Genomic DNA, 19,973 nt, shown 5'->3' on the forward strand with positions numbered 1-19,973 from the left:
AAGAAAGCTGTGACTCTGAAATTAAACAGACTGAATGGGTTGCCTATTTTAATTGGTACCTTGAGGCCTCCACATGTATTCAGGACTCTAAAATTGCCTCTCTGCAGAACACCATATCTTAATCGATTGAGACAACCAAACTTTAGACAACCAAACAACTAAAGGAGAACAAAATGGTCTCTGAAGCCTCGTGTTCCCCTCCTCGGGCTTTTTTGTCTCAGGCGCCATCTTATTGGTCTCCCCTCGCTCCTTTGTCTCAGGACACTCCTGATGCCATCTTCCTCTTTCTCTTCTGCACTTCCCCTACCTCCTCCATACCCTCCACTTCCCCATTCTAATTCTCTTGCCGAACTTCTGTTCTGTGAACCTCTCCCCACTCCTCCTCTGAGCCTGTCAGAACCTGCCCATTTAAAGTTAAGTCTTCTGAGGATCCAAATAATCCCCAGATTTCTTATGTTCCCTGGACTAAAGTTGAATTGCGAGCCATAGTTCAAGAGTTCCCCAAGGTAACTGAGGACCCCCAAAAGTTTGCTGAAGAATTTAACATAGTTCTTTAAACATATCAACCTGGCTTCTCAGATTTATATTAGTTAGTCCACATGCTTGTTGGGGAAGGTCAGGCCCAGCATTGGATGAAACTTGCCTGATGGGAAAACCCTGAAAGAGATTTGGGAAAACAGACCCCTAACTTTTGGCAAGATACTGGAACACTCACTAGAGAGCTTCACCGAACAAGTACAATAGCTTTTCCTTAGCCTGGTGATTGGAACAAAATTCAGGCATGCTCACGAAAGCCTGATGAACCTGTTCATGACTATTATAATAGGCTTCAGGTTGCTTTTTTTTTTTTTGGTGAGGAAGACCAGCCCTGAGCTAACATCCGATGCCAATCCTCTTTTTTGTTGAGGTAGACTGGCCCTGGGCTAACATCCGTGCCCACCTTCCTCTACTTTACATGGGACGCCGCCACAGCATGGCTTAACAAGTGGTGCGTCGGTGCGCGCCTGGGATCCCAACCGGCGAACCCGGGGCCACCGCAGCGAGTGCATGCACTTAACCGCCTGTGCCACGCGGCCGGCCCCATAGGTCACTTTTAAAGAAAATTCTGGGGGCCGGCGAGGTGGCGCAAGCGATTGCGCGCACTCCGCTGCGGCGGCCGGGGGTTTGCTGGTTCGGATCCTGGGCGTGTGCTGGCTCACCGCTTGTCAGGCCATGCTGTGGCGGCGTCCCATGTAAAGTGGAGGAAGATGGGCAGGGATGTTGGCCCAGGGCCAGTCTTCCTCAGCAAAAAAAGAGGGGGATTGGCAGATGTTAGGTCAGGGCCGATCTTCCTCACAAAAAACAAAAATAAAGAAAGAAAATTCTGGCCTCTCCATTGATGTTAAATCCACTAGGGTGGCCTTTCATTCTGTGTTTATTAGTGGGCTGAGCCAGGGCCTTTCCCTTCTAGTAAAAAGGACCAGGATGGTATGGGAGACTGTGTGCACTCCAGATTTTGTCAGTCTAGCGAATCCTCTCGCTCGCACCCTAGATGATTCAAGTAAAAGGACGACCACAAAAATCCTTAATTTTTAGCTTCAGCAAATGGAGGGCTCTAGACGTAACCAGAAATTTTCCGGTCTCTGCTGTTATTATAAAAAACTAGGGCATTTGAAGAGATGCTCTCGTAAGCATAAGCGCTCCAGGGGTTTTCAGCCCTCTAACCACCCTTTCCAGTGCCTTCCTAATCCCCAGTGATGAGGCTCCGAGTTCTTCCCCTTAGTCTCCTTGGGGGAACCCCTCTCCAGATTGGGAGTGAGTCTGTCTTTGTGCTTAGTGACTCCGGAGCCGTGCTCTTCGTGCTCCACCCCGCTGCTGTCATGCAGCCGCTGCCGTGGAGTACTGAAATAGTGCAGACAGTGGGGTCTCAGACAGACCTCAGCAGGCACCTGTCTCTAAACCCATTCCCTTTTATTTAGGCCCTTTGAGAGATACCCACCCTGTTCGTCTTGGTTCTTCCGCTCCTGTTCATTTATTGGGCCAAGATTTCTTAGAAGAATACCATGCTGGAATTTCTTTCTCCCGAAAGGGGGAAATAATTCTAGAATTTGACAGCAGCAACCAAATGGTCAACTAGGTGAATTAAATGACCCTTCAACATTTTTTATTTGCTTTGTCTCTGATGACATTAAAGCTAATTTCAAGGACACTAGTCATTTGTCCCTATAAGATCAGCTACCACCCTCTTTATGGGCAAAATTCACAACCGATATTGGCAGAATCCACAGTCCACCTCCTGTTAAGATCCAAATAGATTTCTCAAAGCCTCTTCCCAGAATTAATCAATACTCTATAAATAAAGAGGCCCTCCAGGGCATTAAGCTGATAATAGAGGACTATAAGGCCCTGCACTAGTCCGTTTAACCTCCTGTTTTGCCTGTGAGAAAACAATGGCTGAGGGTGGAGGTTTGTCCAGGACCTCCGAGCAATAAACAACATTGTTATCCCTCGGCACCCTGTTGTTCCATCCCTCGGCACCCTGTTGTTCCTAACACCCTGTTGTTCCTAACCCCCCGTATGTTACTGACATCCATTCCTATTGAAAGCAAATTTTTCAGTATAATTAATTTATGCAGTACATTCTTTAGTATTCCAGTTAGTAAGGCTGGAATCTTTTTGCCTTCACTTGGGAAGAATGGTCTGGGCAGTAATGCCTCAGGGTTTTACTGAAAGTCCTTATTTCTCACAAATCCTGAAGGCTGGTCTGGATGATGTCAATTTTCCTACAGGCTGTACTTTGTTGCAGTATTTGGACATTTGCTTCTTTGCTCTCCCTCCTAAGCCTTCTTACAGGAAGATAGCATCCGCTTGCTAAAGCTTTTAGCCTTTAAGGGACACAAGGTCACTGAGGAAAAATTGCACTTTGTCCAAACCCAGGTTCGGTATTTAGGGCATCTGATATCAGAACAAGGGCTACACCTAGATCCAGAAAGACTTCATGGTGTCCTGAGTTTTCCAAAACCCAAAACTAAACGTCAGCTGCGATGTTTTCTAGGTTTGTTGGCTTTTGTTGAAATTGAATTGCAAATTTCTCTCTTTTGGCCACACCTCTGTATGATTTACTAAATGATGACAACCCTGATTCAATTTTATGGGAAGAACAGGATGACATAGACTTTAAAGCCTTAAAGGAGATCTTGATGAACCCCCCTGCCCTTGGGCATCCCAATTATCAGATTCTTTTTTTCCTTTTTGTATATAAAAAGAAAGGGAGTATCCTTGGGTTGCTCACCCAAAAACACAGGGACCACCATTGACCTAGGGTATTATAGCCAGTAACTGGACCCTGTGGCACAAGGGTACCCTCCTTACCTTAGGGCCATTACTGCCACTGCCTTTTTGGTTAAGGCCACTGAGAAAATCGTTGTGGGATCTCCTTTAGCCGTCTTTGTACCCCATGTGATGGAAGCCTTCCTGAATTCGTACCACACTCAGCATCTTTCAGCCAGCTGTCTCATCTCTTACGAGATCCTCTTACTAACTGTTCCTCATATAACTCTTTCTAGTTGCAATAACCTCAATCCTGCTACTCTTCTCCCCTCCATTACTGGCGAAGTCCCTCACAACTGCTTAACACTGATGGATCACCTCCTGACTTCTTGTGATGATCTGCAGGAAATGCGTTTGAGTAAGGCTGACTTCTCTGGTTCACTGATGGTTCTTATTTAAAGGGTGACAATGGCAAATACTGTCCTGGATATGCGGTATCAACACCTTTTGATGTGAAGCAGCACCTTTGCCTTTGGCTACTGTGGCTCAACAAGCTGAATTGTATGCACTCACATGGGCCCACACCCTAACCAGGGGCAGAACTGCCAATATTTATACTGATAGTAGATATGCTTTTAGAGTAGGTCATGATTTTGGACTGTTGTGGAAGCAATGTGATTTCCTTACTTCCGGCAGAAATAAAATTAAAAATGGCCTTTATGGGCAGGAATTATTGGATGCTTTACTTTTACCTGTTGCTTTAGCTATTATTAAGATCCTGGGACATTCTAAGCTTGTTTTTTTGGAAGCTAAAGGAAGTCACCTTGCTGACACTTCTGCAAGGAATGCAGCCCTTAAAGGAACCTCTGTCATTGTCCAAAGGGATATTTCCCCAAATGATAACTTAAGAGAACTGGCTAGAGAAGCCCAATAATTGGCCTCAGAGAAGGAAAAAACAAGATTGGAAATTCAACAATTGTTGGTTTGACAAAATGGTTCAGGCCAAATAGCAACCCAGTCCTGCTGGAGGGTCTAAAGTTCCCATTGCTAACCACCATACATGCCTTGAATCATTGGTCCACTGATAAAATGGTAACCTTTATGCATCAGTACTGGTGGGGAAATATTAATAAGGCCGAAGAAGGTGCCTATTTTGCTTGCCCTACCTGTCCCAAATACAATTCAAGAAAACCTGTCTTCACCGCTCCCGGACACTTTAAATTGCCCAGTGTACCATTCAAGATTTGGCAAATGGATTTCATACAGCTTCCCCCGTCTCATGGATATAACTGTGTCTTGGTCATGGCCTGTGTGTTTTCTCACTGGACTGAAACTTTCCCTTGTAGACAGGCCACTGCTATTTCTGTGGCTAAAATTCTTTCAGAAAAGATTAATCCTCGAACTTTAGAAAAGAACGCCCCCTCGAACTTCATGGTGACCAAGAACTCATTTCACCAGTCAAGTACTTCAACAGCTCTGTGGAGTTTTGGCCAGTTCTGCAGTGCTTTCACTGTGCTTATCATCCTCAGTTTTCTGGTCTGGTCAAGCACACTAACAGTGTTATTAAGACTCATTTGGCGAAGTTTGTAGAAACCCACCAGATACCCTGGCCAGAAGCACTGCCACTGGTTCTTCTAAATCTTAGGTCTACCCATTTCGGGACTCATAAACGTACCTTTTGAGATAATTACTGGACATCCCATGTGCTTGGCTCCTGCTTCTTTTAATCCACAGCCGATAAAGGGAGGCATACTTCAATATCATGAAGACCTAATTGCTTTTGTTGAAAATAACCATGCTTTAGTAGAGCAGTCTTTTCACAGCGTGCTCCTGGGAGACAAAAACCCCAAACAACACACTCTGCAACCTGGAGATTTTGTCTACTGAAAAAGACACCTCCACAAGTACTCTCTCTAGCCTCGCTAGAAAGGCCCCTGTCAGATACTGTTCACTAACTCTTGTGCTGCCAAACTCCAGACATTCACAAACTCTTGGATTCATGTGTCACACCTAAAGAAGGCAGCTAACCCTGACTGGACCTGCACACTCTGACCTGAAATTAAAGATTTCCAGGAATTGTAGTGGACGGCATCTGATGGAGACAGCTTTCCCAAGATGACTGGACCAGGCCTGTGCACACCTGTCTCACTGTTGCTTCTTACTTTATTTTTTCCCTCTCTTTCTTGGAAGGACAATGCCCTTGTCCGCATTTCTCAATTTATTGCAAAAGAGAGAAACCTCTTCGATTGTTGGATCTGCCATCAGAAGCCTTGATCTGTCCAAGACAGTAATGACCCCTTAGTTCACCCTATAAGTAATTTTGCTGGATTTCCAGGTGCCACTGTATGTTTGAATTGTTTAAATTTAAAATAATTTTAAATGGTGTATTTTATTCCTCTTCCAGAGACCTTTTGCCCAAAGATTTTGTAGTTTATACCTACGACAAGGAAGGGACTCTGATCTCTGACCATCCTGATACACAGGTAATATATTTTCCTCTTGATCCTAGAGTAGAATTTAAAACAATTATAATTTTAAAATGAATTCGGTTCAGGTACTCAGTACTGTTACATCGCGAAACTCCGAGGGCCACCTTTGACATTATGATACATGGAGTTGTCCTGGATGGGGGTGGTGTTGGCATTTACATTGACTAAACTGTACCTTAGAGCTCTCCGGGTACTCAGTATTCAAGTGTCTTTTTAAAGACCAGGAAAATAATCTTCTATTTAACGATAATTGTTACTGATTATGAAGGGGGAATGTTTGATATATTTTGAAAATAGATTTTTTTTTGCTGAAAGTTAATATCTCCAAAAGCACATCTTACTTCCGTATTAAACTGTTTGACTTGCCATTAGTACTAATTTGTTAGTAAAGAACAAACACTAAAGAAAAAACAAATATTTGAAATAGTTGGCAGATGTAGAATTTGGCTTCATATATTGTTTAATTAGAGCATAAACATTTCTGATTTTGTTCAGGAAGAGTGTTTCACTGTCCTTTTTGGCAGTTAGGTGTTATGTATTTTTTTCTTTTGCAATAGCTTTCGTGAGAAGTCTTTGTTCCCATTAAACATATATTACTTTTCACCTGAGCTTTGTAAAGTTTTGCTAGGCTGAATTGTTTATGTTAGTTATGCACTTTTGCAGCACTCTTCCAGTAAACAGAAGGCAAAACCTTTATTTTAGATTAATTATTGGTACCTAGAAAAAAAGGGAAATACTGACTTAGCCCTTTCCTTTTCTGGTCCTCTTTCTTGTTCTTTTATCTTAGTTTTCTGTTTGTCCATTGTTTAATAGCAAATTAGTAGACGAGCTTAACTTTACATGATAGCATAAAACAGATCACAAATAATCCATCCATCCATTCATCCATGTATCCAGTCACCCGTCCAAAGATTACTATGGCACGAGGCCAAAGACCACATGATTTTTGCCACTCGACAAAGGCAGTGATCTTAAAAAGGCATTTTTTTTCCTTGACGTGAGTTTCTTGGCATGGGTTCTGGAAACACACACTGTTTGGATTTGAATCCTGGGCTCTATCATTTATTTGCTGGTTAAATTTGTTTGTGTCTTGGGCCGGCCTGGTGGCTTAGCGGTTAAGTGCGCACGCTCCGCTACTGGCGGCCCGGGTTCGGATCCCGGGCGCGCACCGACACACTGCTTCACCGGCCATGCTGAGGCGGCGTCCCACATACAGCAACTAGAAGGATGTGCAACTATGACATACAACTATCTACTGGGGCTTTGGGGAAGAAAAAAAGGAGGAAGATTGGCAATAGATGTTAGCTCAGAGCCAGTCTTCCTCAGCAAAAAGAGGAGGATTAGCATGGATGTTAGCTCAGGGCTGATTTCCCTCACCAAAACAAAACAAAACAAAACAAAACAAATTTGTTTGTGTCTTAGTATCCTCACCTTAAAATGGGAATAATAATTACAACCTCATGGAGTTAGTGGGAGGCTTAAATGTGTTAATACTTGTAAGATACTTAGAACAGTCAGTCTGACAATTTTTAACTCAGTAAATATCATTATTGTCTCTTATTACTGAAAGTATATATGCTTAAAACTGCTAAAAATAGATTTCAGTTACATAGAAATTTATGCAGCTGTTATCTTCAAGTATTATTATGGAATTGAGCTTTCCTGGGTGTTTGAAAAATACAAACTAAGACAGGTGGAGTCTTTCACTTATTTCTTGCTTATTCAATATTGTTCAGATAAATCAAAGTGTGACTGTAGATTTGAGATACCAATTAAGACTGGTACTGGGAATTTTTTGTATGTGGCTAGATTGTCAGATATCATAATGACATATACTTTTGTCCATAAAATGCAATTAAGTTACACTGAGAAATTTTAAGTGCCTGTTATTTAAGATTAAAGTAATTTTGTAAAGCTATCATCTGGCTTTCATTATCAGTGTTTTCACAAGGCCATTTTCACAAAGAAACAGTTTTAATAACCACTTTATATGAGTTGCTGTGTGAAATAAAACTCCAAATTGCTGTCTTAGAACTTTGGGGTACCTTGCAAATGCATTAGAAAGTCTCTTAACTAACTCCCTTAATTAATTAATGCTCTTTGTTTCCTCTGAAAAATATATCGACTGCCCAAGGCTGGCTGGTAGGCTGTTCTCTGACAGTTCTGTGCACTTCTGCTCCCACTAGTTGAGGTTTTTGCATACAGTTTGTGTGTTTCCAAAATTGTTTATACCGTTTGTACCTTTACTGTAATCATGCAATTTAATTAGGTGTTTTGTAAACTTATGAAGTACGATTTGCAATTTTTTTAAACTAAATTGAAGGCCTGGGAAAACTTATTAAAAAAATACCATCAAGTTGGTAGATTAAGTGACCAAGTGCCGGATTTCAGTCATGTCACATAAGAGAGCTTCTATTATAGTCATGCATCACTTAACTACAGGGATATGTTGTGAGAAATACATAGTTAGGCCCTTTTGTTGTTGTGCAAACATCATAGAGTGTACTTACACAAAACTAGATGGTAGAGCCTACTAAACACCTAGGCTATATGGTACTAATCTTATGGAACCACTGTTGCATGTGTGGTCTGTCATTGAATGAAATGTCGTTTGGAGGCACGTGACTATATAGTTGAAACTAGCAACATTTAATGTTTGAGTGCTGAGTTATTGTATTACTATCTCATAAGTGTTACCTCATCTGTAATAGTAGAAGGTATTTTTTTTCTCTAGTGAGAAGAAGGCGGTATCAAAGCTAAACTTTAACTACAAAACACTAGAAAGGAAAACACTAGTGGTTGTGAATTGCCCCACTATAGGAAAAGTTGTAAATGTTGAAATTCAGCCTGTGTTATTTAGTGTATAATTGTTTAATTTTTCTTATTTTCACAATTTTAGACTTACAGGAAAAGTTGCATGAATAGTATAAAACATTCATGCATCCCCATCACATAGATTCTCTAAATATTAACATTTTACTACATTTGCTTTATCCTTTCATTCTTCTCTATTTTTTTCCTGAACCTTTTAGGAGTATGTTGCAGACATGGTGTCCCTTTACCCTTAAGTACTTCAGTGTAAATTTCCTAAAAACAAGGAGTCCTTTTATGTAACCATAGCACAGTTGTCAAAATTAGAAAGTTAACATTGAAGCAGTACTATTGTCTACTTTACAGATCTTATTGATATTTTTTTACCCATTATCCCAATAATGTACTTTATGGCAAAAGAAAATCCAAGTTCATGTGTTAGATTCAGTAGTCATGTCTCTTTAGTCTCCTTTAATCTGGAAATCCTTAGTTTGCCTTTGTATTTCATGACACTGGCAGTTTTGAGAAGTACAGGCCAACTTTTTGTAGAATGTCCTGCAGTTTGAGTTTGTGTGATCTTTAGTCACGATCAGATTCAGGTTGTGCACTTTTGGCAGGAATACCACATAAGTGATGCTGTGAGTGGTCCTCAGTGTATCATATCAGGAAGCATATGCTGCTATTAGTCCTTTTACTGACAGTGTTAATTAACACTGATCATTCAGTTAAGGAGTTGTCTGCCAGATTTCTCCTCTGTAAAGTTATGTTTTTGCCTTTTTAATTAATATTATGGTTAGATGCTTTGAGATTATGTGAATATCCTGTTACTTCCCAAATTTTTACCCACAGGTTTTAGTGTTTAGTATTTGCCTGAATCAATTATTATTAGGTTGGTTGTTGACATGGTGATTTGGTTTCCTAATTTCATTGAGCCTCTACTTTCGTTAGTGCTTTCTACTGTAAGGGAGCACTTTTCATTTATTTGTATCAGTGCACACTCATGGATTGTTACTTTATCGTGAAAGACTGAAAATCTTTTCAGATATGTAAGGGCATTTTTATATTCTTTTGTGAATCCATCTGTTCATGTTCTTTTGATAAGTTTTTTTTTTTTGTTCCTCTAAGAATTTTTTTTTTTAAATTGAGGTATAATTGGCATACAACATTATAGTAGTTTTGGGTGTACAGCATAATGATTTGATATTTGTATATATTGTGAAATGATCACCAAAATAAGTCTAGTTAACATCTGTCACCGTATATCGTTACAAACTTTTTTTGTGTGTGATGAGAGCTTTTAAGATTAGCTCTCTTAGTGTCTTTCAAATATGCAATACAGTGTTATTAACTATAGTCACCATGTTGCACATTAGATCCCCATGACTTATTTATTTTATAACTAGAAGTTGTAATTTTTGACTCTTGTCACCCATTTCACCCACCTCCCACCTCTGGCAACCACCAATTTGTTCTCTGTATCTATGAGCTTGGTTTTGTTTTTTTTAGATTCCACATGTAAGTAAGATTATATGATATTTGTCTTTCTCTGTCTGACTTATTTCACTTAGCATAATGCCCATCCATGTTGTTGCAAATGGCAAGAATTTCATTCTTTTTTGTGACTGAATAACTTTCCATTGTATCCGTTCATCCATTGATGGACACTCAGGTTGTTCCATATCTTGGCTATTATAAATAATGCTGCAGTGAACATGGGGGCGCATTATATCTTTTTTTTTTTTTTTTTTGTGAGGAAGATCGGCCCTGAGCTAACATCTGTTGCCAATCCTCCTCCTTTTTTTTTCCCCCAAAGCCCGGGCCGCCAGTAGCGGAGCGCGAGCACTTAACCGCTAAGCCCCGCATTATATTTTTCAGTTAGTGTTTTCATTTTCTTTGGATGAATACCCAGAAGTGCATGAGGGTGTGAGGTGATATCTCATTGTGGTTTCCCTGATGAGTAGTGATGTTGAGCATCTTTTCATGTACGTGTTTGCCATCTGTGTGTTTTCTTTGGAAAAATGTCTTTACATTCTCTGTATGAGTTCTTTATATATTTTGGATATTAATTCCTTATCAGATATATGATTTACAAATATTTTCTCCCACTTAATAGGTTGCCTTTTCAGTTTGTTGGTGGCTTCCTTTGCTGTGCAGGAGCTTTTTAGTTTGATGTAGTCCCACTTGTTGATTTTTGCTTTTGTTTTGCTTTTGGTGTCAAATCCAAAAAATCATCCCCAAGACTCATGTCAAGGAGCTTACCTGCCTGTGTTTTCTTCTGGGCGTTTTATGGTTTCAGATCTTACATTCAAGTCTTTAATCCATTTTGAGTTAATTTTTGTGTATGATGTAAGATAGTTGTCGAGTTTTATTCTCTTGCATGTGGCTGTCTGGTTTTCCCAACACCATTTATTGAAGCGACTGTCCTTTCTGCATTGTATATTCTTGACTCTTTTGTTGTGAATTAATTGATCATATAAGCGTGGATTTATTTCTGGGGTCTGTATTCTGTTCTGTTGATCTATGTGTCTGTTTTTATGCCAGTACCATAATGTTTTGATTACTGTAGCTTTGTAATATAGTTTGAAATCTGGGAGCATGATGCCTCCAATTCTGTTCTTCTTTCTCAAGATTGCTTTGGCTATTTGGGGTCTTCTGTGGTTCCATACAAATTTTAGGATTGTTTGTTCTGTTTCTGTGAAAAATACCAGTGGAATTTTTTAGGGATTGCATTGGATCTGTAGATTGCTTTGGGTTGTATGGACATTTTAACAATATTAAGTCTTTCATTCCATAAACATGAAATATCTTTCCATTTATTTGTGTCTTTTTCAGTTTCTTTCATCAATGTCATAGTTTTCAGTGTACAGGTCTTTCACCTCCTTGGTTAAATTTATTCCTAGGTATTTTATTCTTTTTGATGCATTAGTAAATGGGATTATTTTCTTAATATCGCTTTCTGATAGTTCATTATTAGTGTATGGAAATTCAGCAGATTTCTATGTATTGATTTTGTATCTTATAACTTTACTGAATTAATTTATTAGTTTTAATAGTTTTTTGGTGGAATCTTTAGGGTTTTCCATATATAATATCATGTCATCTGCAGATAGTGACAGTTTTACTTCTTCCTTTCCTCTATTGGGCTTTTAATCTTTCCTCTTCAGTAATTAAGAGTTCTTTATAGTTAAGGATATTAACGTTTTATTTACGATATAAGTTACAAATATTTTCTCCTAGTCTGTGAGTTGTTTTTCACTTTGTTTTTGGGTGTTTCTTTCCATGTAGAAGTTTAAAAAACTTTTTTTTAATGTAGTAAAAATTATCAGTCTTTTCATTTATTGCATCTAGATTTTGAGTGATAGTTAGAAAGCCTTTTTCTACACTTGGGTTAAAGGGGAATTCAACCATGGTTTTTTTTTTTTTTTTTCTTTTTGTGAGGAAGATCAGCCCTGAGCTAACATCTGATGCCAATCCTCCTCTTTTTTTTTTGCTGAAGAAGATTGGCCCTCAGCTAACATCTGTGCCCATCTTCCTCTACTTTATATGGGACGCCACCACAGCATGGCTTGACAAGCAGTGCGTCTGTGTGCGCCTAGGATCTGACCCTGCAAACCCTGGGCCGCTGAAGAGGAGTGCACGCACCTAACCGCTGCGCAACTGGGCTGGCCCCTCAACCATGTTTTTTAGTTTTTTAGTTCTTGTATGGTTTCATTTTTTATGTTTAGATTCTTGATCCATTTGGAATTTATTCTAATGTATGGTGTGATGTATGGATCTAATTTTATCCTTTTCCAAATGTCTAACCAATGGCCTGAGCACCATTTATTAAAAAGTGCATCTTTGCCCTAGTGATCTGAGATGCCACTTTTATCATATGAAGTTCCATCTGCGCTTTGGTCTGTTTAGAGACTTTGTATTCTGTTTCACTGGTTGGTCTCTCAATAATGCACCACCGGTACCATACTGACTGTTTTAATTATTAAGACCTTGGGATATATCTTAATGTCTGCTATGGCTAGCCCCCCACCCCACTCCTTGGGTTTTTTTTTTTTTAGTGCTTTGTAATTGTTTTAAAGATGAGAAAATCTCATTGTTTACTAAAAAATCTGATATTAGTAAGTGATATTAGGCTTGTATTTCCACTGGTCAATTTCTTGCTCAAAATAATTTGTAAAGATGGCGAAGTGTATAGCTAGTAATAATAATAATAATAATCATTATACCTATAGGAAGAAAAGAAAATCATCTGATCAAAATCACTTTTTTGCCATATACTGAATTTTTTTCCCTTGATATCATTAGCCTGTCACAAGGTCCTTTTCTGAATTAGATGTCAGTTGGCTGCTGTTGCTTCTTGGTTTGATTGTGATTTAAAATGTTAAACATGACATAATGCTATCTTGTTCTGCTTCTAGGCTTAAAGGTTATTGGGGTAGAGCTGTTTGTACTTAGTATCCTCTGGAATTCTGCCTAAACATTGTATACTTACAGGGTGATAGTAGATAGTCTGAAGATAGTCCAAAGAATGCCATGTGATATTATAAGATAGCAATAATACAAATAAAATTTTTAGTTTACTGACCTTAAATAGTTTTGTCAGCTCTGTAATTTCTATGATGATTTTCAGCAAAGTAACAGTATTTGAAGATAATACAATTTTTATCATTTAGAATCATTGTCATTATCGGGGCTATGTGGAGGGAGTTTATGAATCATCCATTGCTCTTAGCGACTGTTTTGGACTCAGGTAAGGAATTTTCTGTATCAGTTTTTTTTCCTTCCTCTATTTCTTGCCCCTTTACCTCTCTCTGTTTCCAAATTAAGTCATTTTGGGGGACAAATCTATTTTTTAGCAAAAATAGATTTTACTTTGATGTTGCTGAAGGTCTTTAGAGCTGTGTTTCAGATATCATACTTGACATGTTTATTTAGGAAAATATTACAGTGGATGAATTTAATATCTAAAGACAAGATTTCATTTTTTGAGACTGATAAATAATTTTTGTTATTTAAAATAAAATATACTTTAAATTTCTCTACACTTTATGTTTATAAATTTTCACCTGTATTCTTTAAGTCTCATAATGACTTGTGAAAAGGGGCTCATTATCTCCAGACTGAGGTGAACAAAGTGAGATTCAGATGAATTGTATCACATGTCAAGTGAAGTGATGATAATATTAAAATAACATTTATTAAGGGCCTGGCAGTATGACACTGTGCTGCTTGGTTGGTTGCATGATTGATTGAACTAATAAATATTACTCTTTTTTTTTTTGGTGAGGAAGATAGGCTCTGAGCTAACATCTGCCAATCCTCCTCTTTTTTTTCCTGAGGAAGACTGGCCCTGGGCTAACATCCGTGCCCATCTTCCTCTACTTTATATGGGACACCGCCACAGCATGGCTTGCCAAGCAGTGTGTCGGTGCATACCCGGGATCCGAACCGGTGAACCCCGGGCCGCCGCAGCAGAGCGTGCGCACTTAACCACTTGCACCACCGGGCCCGCCCCTAATAAATATTACTTTTAGTTCTCAAACCAACCAAAGAAGATGGCTATGATTATCTTTATTTGAGTACTAACACTTGTAGAACAGTTACTGTGTGCCAGGCGATGTTCTATTTCCTGCTTATTAAATAATTTAGTTTTCAGAACAACCGTATGTAGAATGTAAAGTAAAGCAGAGGTTAAAGAACTTGCTGCGAGTCCCACCACTTGTAGGAAACATTTGGAATTCAAACTCTGGTTCTCCAGCTCCCCTGTATTGCCTTCCATTATACAGTAATCACTCAGAGAGGTTAAGTAACTTTCAGGAAGTGATGCTGGTAAGTAGCAGTCTTGAGCTTGAAATTTAAGTCTGCCTGACTCTAAAGCCTTATATTTTTCTCTATACCATGCTACCCATTCTTACACGTTAAGAGCTAGGACTTGCATTCAAGTTTTCTGATTCCTCTTCCCATGTACTTTTGTCTTCATTCTTAAAAATTGTGTATGTGAAATGCAACACTTAGAGGATTGCTGCATATAGAGAATGTGAGTTATGGGATTGAACCCCTGCAAGACAGCTCTCATTTTGAGCACATCTTGTATCGAATGGATGATGTCCACAAAGAGCCTCTGAAATGTGGGGTTTCCAACAAGGATATAGAGAAGGAAACCACAAAGGATGAAGAGGAAGAGTCTCCTAGCATCACTCAACTACTTCGAGTAAGGAAGTAACATATTTCTTCATGGTTCAGACTAAAGTTTTAAAAAAATCATGTATTTATGCGTTTAACCAATACTTATTATTGCTGTGACTTTGGCAACTATGTGCCAAACCTTGTGATAGGTACTAGGGGATAAAGAGATGAGCAATATGCAGTTCCTGCCACCAAGTTGAATATAGTCAGGCTTCCATGTGCTTTAGAAACTAGAGCTTAAATCTTAAACAGTAATTGTATTTCTTTGTATCATTGCTACATAATAGTCCATTATACTGTCTTGTTGAGAGCAGTAGAAATTTTTTATTTGGATACCTTTTACACAAACTGGAATGCTGATTTTTGAGCTCTCAATTGGAGAAACAGAGAGAGAGATTGGGCTTTCGGACTTTAATTATTTCACATGTCTTCCAGGGATGCTTGTATCCCTGTTTTGAGTCTTCATTAGGATTCCCTGGCTTATTCTTGATACGGGACTCTTAGACTGAAATGTTTCTGGGACTAGATCATCCTCATCTGCAGGATGCACCTTCTGCCTATGAGATGATGTTGCTCTGTTGGAGGAGGTGTGTGCCTCTTCTCGTATATTTTCATTAACTCATACTGGTTTATGCATTATTTTCATTGCCTCTCCTGCCATCCACTCTTTTGACTGTTGGACTGTTCTTTTTAACATTACCCATTGGAAAACATGTAAACTTTAGCTTATTCTGTACTTTATATGAATTTCTGTAAAATCACAAGTCATTTTTTAAAGTGGCAGCCTTGTCCTCACTTCTGCTGTAGGTTATTAGTGGATATTCTTTCTTTTGCTCTCAGCGTAGTAATGGGATTTCCTATTAAAGTGTGTGTGTGTGTGTGTGTGTGTGTGTATAGTTTTGATATTAGAAAATCAGTAATTCTGCTTTGGAAACTTGAATAACTCGTATTATCTTTAACTAGAATTTTTCTCAGATCAGTACAAATAGCTGATACCACTTTTTAAAAAAAATATGTTTTTGGCTTTATTGATCTAGGATGTGGTAAGTAAAATAATTTTATGATATTCTTAACAGACCTGAAATAAGTGACTAGAGATTAGAGTAAGATCATTACATATGAAAATCATGCAGCCTTTTAACTTTTCCTTTGCCTTTATGATGTTTGTATTTTTGACAGAGAAGAAGAGCTGTCCTGCCACAGACCCGCTATGTGGAGCTGTTCATTGTCGTAGACAAGGAAAGGGTAGGATTGGTGACAGTTTTTCTTCTTTTTCATGAAAAGCAGATGAGAAGTGAGCATCCCATGAAGGAACTATAAAATACAATATATTTGTATTGATTTTTCTTAAATGTAATTTTAACACTAAAATGGCTTTTTTCCTTTAAACATATTTGAGATTCATAATATTCCACCAGAAGCTGAATGTAGCAAATGAGACTATCTCTAACTTTATTTTTCACTTGAGATTTTTTTTCCCTGTTCTGTCAAGTGATTTGCTTATGCTGAATTTCTTAAGTGAAACAGTACTGCCTTTCAGGGTCTTGAGACCTTTTCAGATGACTTTAAAGGACTGTGGTGATAAAACCAGTTAATCAGATATTGCTTTGTTTCCTAATAAAATTGCTTTGCTTTCTAGAACTTCAGCTAACCTATACCTCACTTAAAGAGGTGGGAAACTTCCAGGTCCTGGCATGCTTTAGGAAAGGAAAAAAGGAGAATGGTTCATCTTAGCATTTACTGTTAATTTCAGTGTACAGAATAACACCTGGGATTTTCCTTATTCATACTTAAGAATTGTGTTTACCTTAACTAAGAAAAGAAATGAGTCTATTTCAGCATTTACAAGATTATCAGTTTTAGATATAGCTACTATATAATTTAACATATAGATTATATTTAAAATGCTTTGTCTGACTTTTATTGCCAACTTTGTTGTTTGTGTGAAAAAGTTGTTTGTAGAAACTTAACATGATTGGCAATTCCTTTCTTATAAGCTGCAGAGACAGTTTCAAGGATTTTTATGGTTAAAAAAAATCCCTTATTGTGTGTAAGTTGGAAAAAAACAAGCCATATGTATTAAGTGGTATAAATGTATTCAGAATTGTTCATTATAGGTTCATTATGCTCAAGTGGTAGAAGGAAAAAGCGTGGGGAATATGAACAAGCATGAACTCTGCCCCAGATAATGGGTAAAAAGTTTCTGTGGAATGTTTGAACAAGTGACAAAAGTAGAGATTTGAAATATTTTTCTTTATTACTCTCTCCAGATAGATTTGTTATATACTGGTAGAAAATGATTAAAAATAAAAATGGTTCCATTGTAATCAAACATGGTCAAATGTGTTGCATTATTTTTTCTTGTTAAGGAGAATCATGATAAAATGCCTAATTGATAAGATCTGATATATTCTGATATTAATGCCCTTATCATAGAGCAAAATCATACATTCTTTTAAAAATTTCCCTTTTGTTAGTTATTAAGTTGGTTGTATTAAAATAATGTTAAAATAGTAGTCATTTGGATTTAGCAAGATCTCAAAGAAAAGAATCAGTCATATCACAACTATTTGGCTTAATATGAATAAACTTTTAAATATCTCTGTATTTTATCTACATATGATGTTTCAAATAGAGAACATTGGTTAATCTATCATTATTAATTTAGCCCAAAGTTTAGAAATGGTTTAGGTGGTGATGTCTTTAGGTTAAGGGGTGAAAGGGTCAGGAAACCCTTTAAATTGTCTTTATTCCTTTATCTGTTCATTTTGATTGTTTTAAACTCTACCTTTGTGAAATGCTTGAAAATATTTTTGCATTAAAATGAATAAAAAGAGCATTAAGAAGAAAATTCATTTTAAAGTTGTACTAATTTGGAAAAAATGAAGACTTCAATGCTTTTACATTATTCTTCATTTCGTGCTTGTACCTGTTTTTCTTTTATTCCTATGTATCACTAAAATGTATCCTTTAGTTTTATTAATTTGAAATGTAGTTGAATGTCTAAATGCCTCAATTTTTGGTTCAGAGGAAATTTTTGGATTCTTTGTTGTAACAGATTGTAGAAATGTGTTTCTTAAATTACTTTGGTGATATGATTTTTTTTTCTTGCTTTTCAGTATGACATGATGGGAAGAAATCAGACTGCAGTGAGAGAAGAGATGATTCGTTTAGCAAACTATTTGGATAGCGTAAGTTGTATTTTCTATGAACTGGGATTATTCTCTCCTATCCTTTCACAGTCTCAGAACAGAATTGTAAAATTGTCTTATTTTGACCTCTGATTATCCTAGGGCCTAAATGACTCAATCTTTCAGGGTTCTACCTTCTAGTTTGTTTTGTAACTTTTTTTTTATTTTGAAAAGAAAGTATAATTGTAGAGAGACTCAGAGACAAGCAAGAGATTTCATCTTAGCATCTGCTTTATCTTCAGAGTAGATCGGCTAAAGTACTTTGGCATTTATGAAAAGATCTTTGAATTTTTACTTAGAGAATCTTATTGTGAATAAGGTTGCCTCCTACTCCGAAACCATGATATAACAATATTAATATGTGTGTGGCGGAGTGGGGGGAAGAGTTGGAGGGGAGGGAGAGGGGGAAAGATTTGGCTTGAGATTTTGGAGTTCCTTCATCCACTGAGAGATATTGAAGAATTAAATGCATGTTCTTTTTTTTTTACTGCCAAGAGGCTTTTAATCATTTTATTTATTTTTTTAAATTTTTTGTTTATTGCAGTAACATTGGTTTATAACATTGTATAAATTTCAGGTGTACATCATTATACTTCTATTTCTGCATAGATTACATCATGTTCACCACCCAAATACTAATTACAACCCATCACCACACACATGTGCCGAATTACCCCTTCACCCTCCTCCCTCCCCCCTTGCCCTCTGGTAACCACCAATCCAATCTCTGTCTCTGTGTGTTTGTTTGTTGTAGCTATTATCTACTACTTAATGAGGGAGATCATACGATATTTGACCTTCTCGCTCTGACTTATTAAATGTATGTTCTTATAAGATAATTTCATCTATAAGGTGTTTCCCTGATATGAATACCAAGCATAATGATGATGATAATGATGACAGTGATCGCATTCTATTGAGTATTTATAATGTGCTGGAAACTGAGCCAAGTGCTCTATATTTATTGACTCATTTATTCCGTACAGTATCTCTATGAAATAGATGTGAGTTCTGTAATCCTTTATCTCAAACCTTTAGGGTACATGTAATTAGAATTTTAGGTAAGAGTTGAGAAAGGTACAGTGGTTCCCTATGTATTACATAACACCTCCAACAGGATCTTGGGGTAGCACCTTGTAGTCAAGCTCTTTGATATTTCTGTAGTGAAATGTATGAATATTTACATTAAGTGAGATACATATGGACTATAAATTGGCTCACGTTAGTTTAGGGCAAGTTTTGAAACGAAATTTACCAAAACTTCGGATTTCCAGAGTTTGTCAGATTTTGGAATGAAAGACAAAAAGGATTTTGAGAATGAGGAAACTGAGACCCCTGACAGGTTAGAGTCTCATTATATTGAAGGAAATATTTTTTTGGAGGGGAGGAGTCCTGTTTTTAATGTAAGTTGTGTTACTTCGTCGTAAGTTAAAAGATATTCTCATATTCTTTAATATATTTTATATACTTTTATTTCTATTTTCTTTCCAGATGTATATTATGTTAAATATTCGAATTGTGCTAGTTGGACTGGAAATTTGGACAAATGGAAACCTGATCAGCATTATTGGAGGTGCTGATGATGTGTTGGGGAACTTTGTACAGTGGCGGGAAAAGTTTCTTATAACACGTCGGAGACATGACAGTGCACAGCTAGTTCTGTAAGTAATTTTTTTTAAAACAAAGTACTATTTTTTTTTTAAGCAAAAAACCTGTAATTTTAATTTAATTGAAAATTTCAATGGAAACTAATGAAGTTTATTATCTTTTTGAAAATTTCATTTCCTTTTTTTTTCTTTTTAACTTAATTTATTTTTAAATGAGATATAATTGACATATAACATTGTATTAGTTTTAGATGTACAACATAATTATTCGATATATGTATATATTGCAAAATGATTACCACAGTAAGTTAACACTTATTACCACACACAATTACAATTTTTTTCTTGTGATGAGAACTTTTAAGTCTTATCAACTTGTGATGATAAGAACTTTGTACTCTCTTACCAACTTTTCAAATATACAATACGGTGTTGTTAACTAT

The 19,973-nt window shown here is 37.3% G+C and overlaps 1 protein-coding gene across 1 annotated transcript in view; it reads left to right on the plus strand.

The window, feature by feature from the left end:
• Positions 1-19,973, plus strand: part of ADAM9 (ADAM metallopeptidase domain 9) — a 155,055-nt gene that overhangs the window by 25,656 nt on the left and 109,426 nt on the right. The window contains exons 4-9 of the mRNA XM_004428881.3: positions 5,654-5,732; positions 13,220-13,296; positions 14,562-14,757; positions 15,912-15,977; positions 17,852-17,923; positions 19,415-19,584. Of these exons, the coding sequence (XP_004428938.1) occupies positions 5,654-5,732; positions 13,220-13,296; positions 14,562-14,757; positions 15,912-15,977; positions 17,852-17,923; positions 19,415-19,584 (660 nt within the window). The remainder of the gene's footprint in view (positions 1-5,653; positions 5,733-13,219; positions 13,297-14,561; positions 14,758-15,911; positions 15,978-17,851; positions 17,924-19,414; positions 19,585-19,973) is intronic.

Source organism: Ceratotherium simum, chromosome 28 (assembly GCF_057802395.1).
Source record: "Ceratotherium simum simum isolate JZ-2026a chromosome 28, ASM5780239v1, whole genome shotgun sequence".
Lineage (NCBI taxonomy): Eukaryota > Metazoa > Chordata > Mammalia > Perissodactyla > Rhinocerotidae > Ceratotherium > Ceratotherium simum.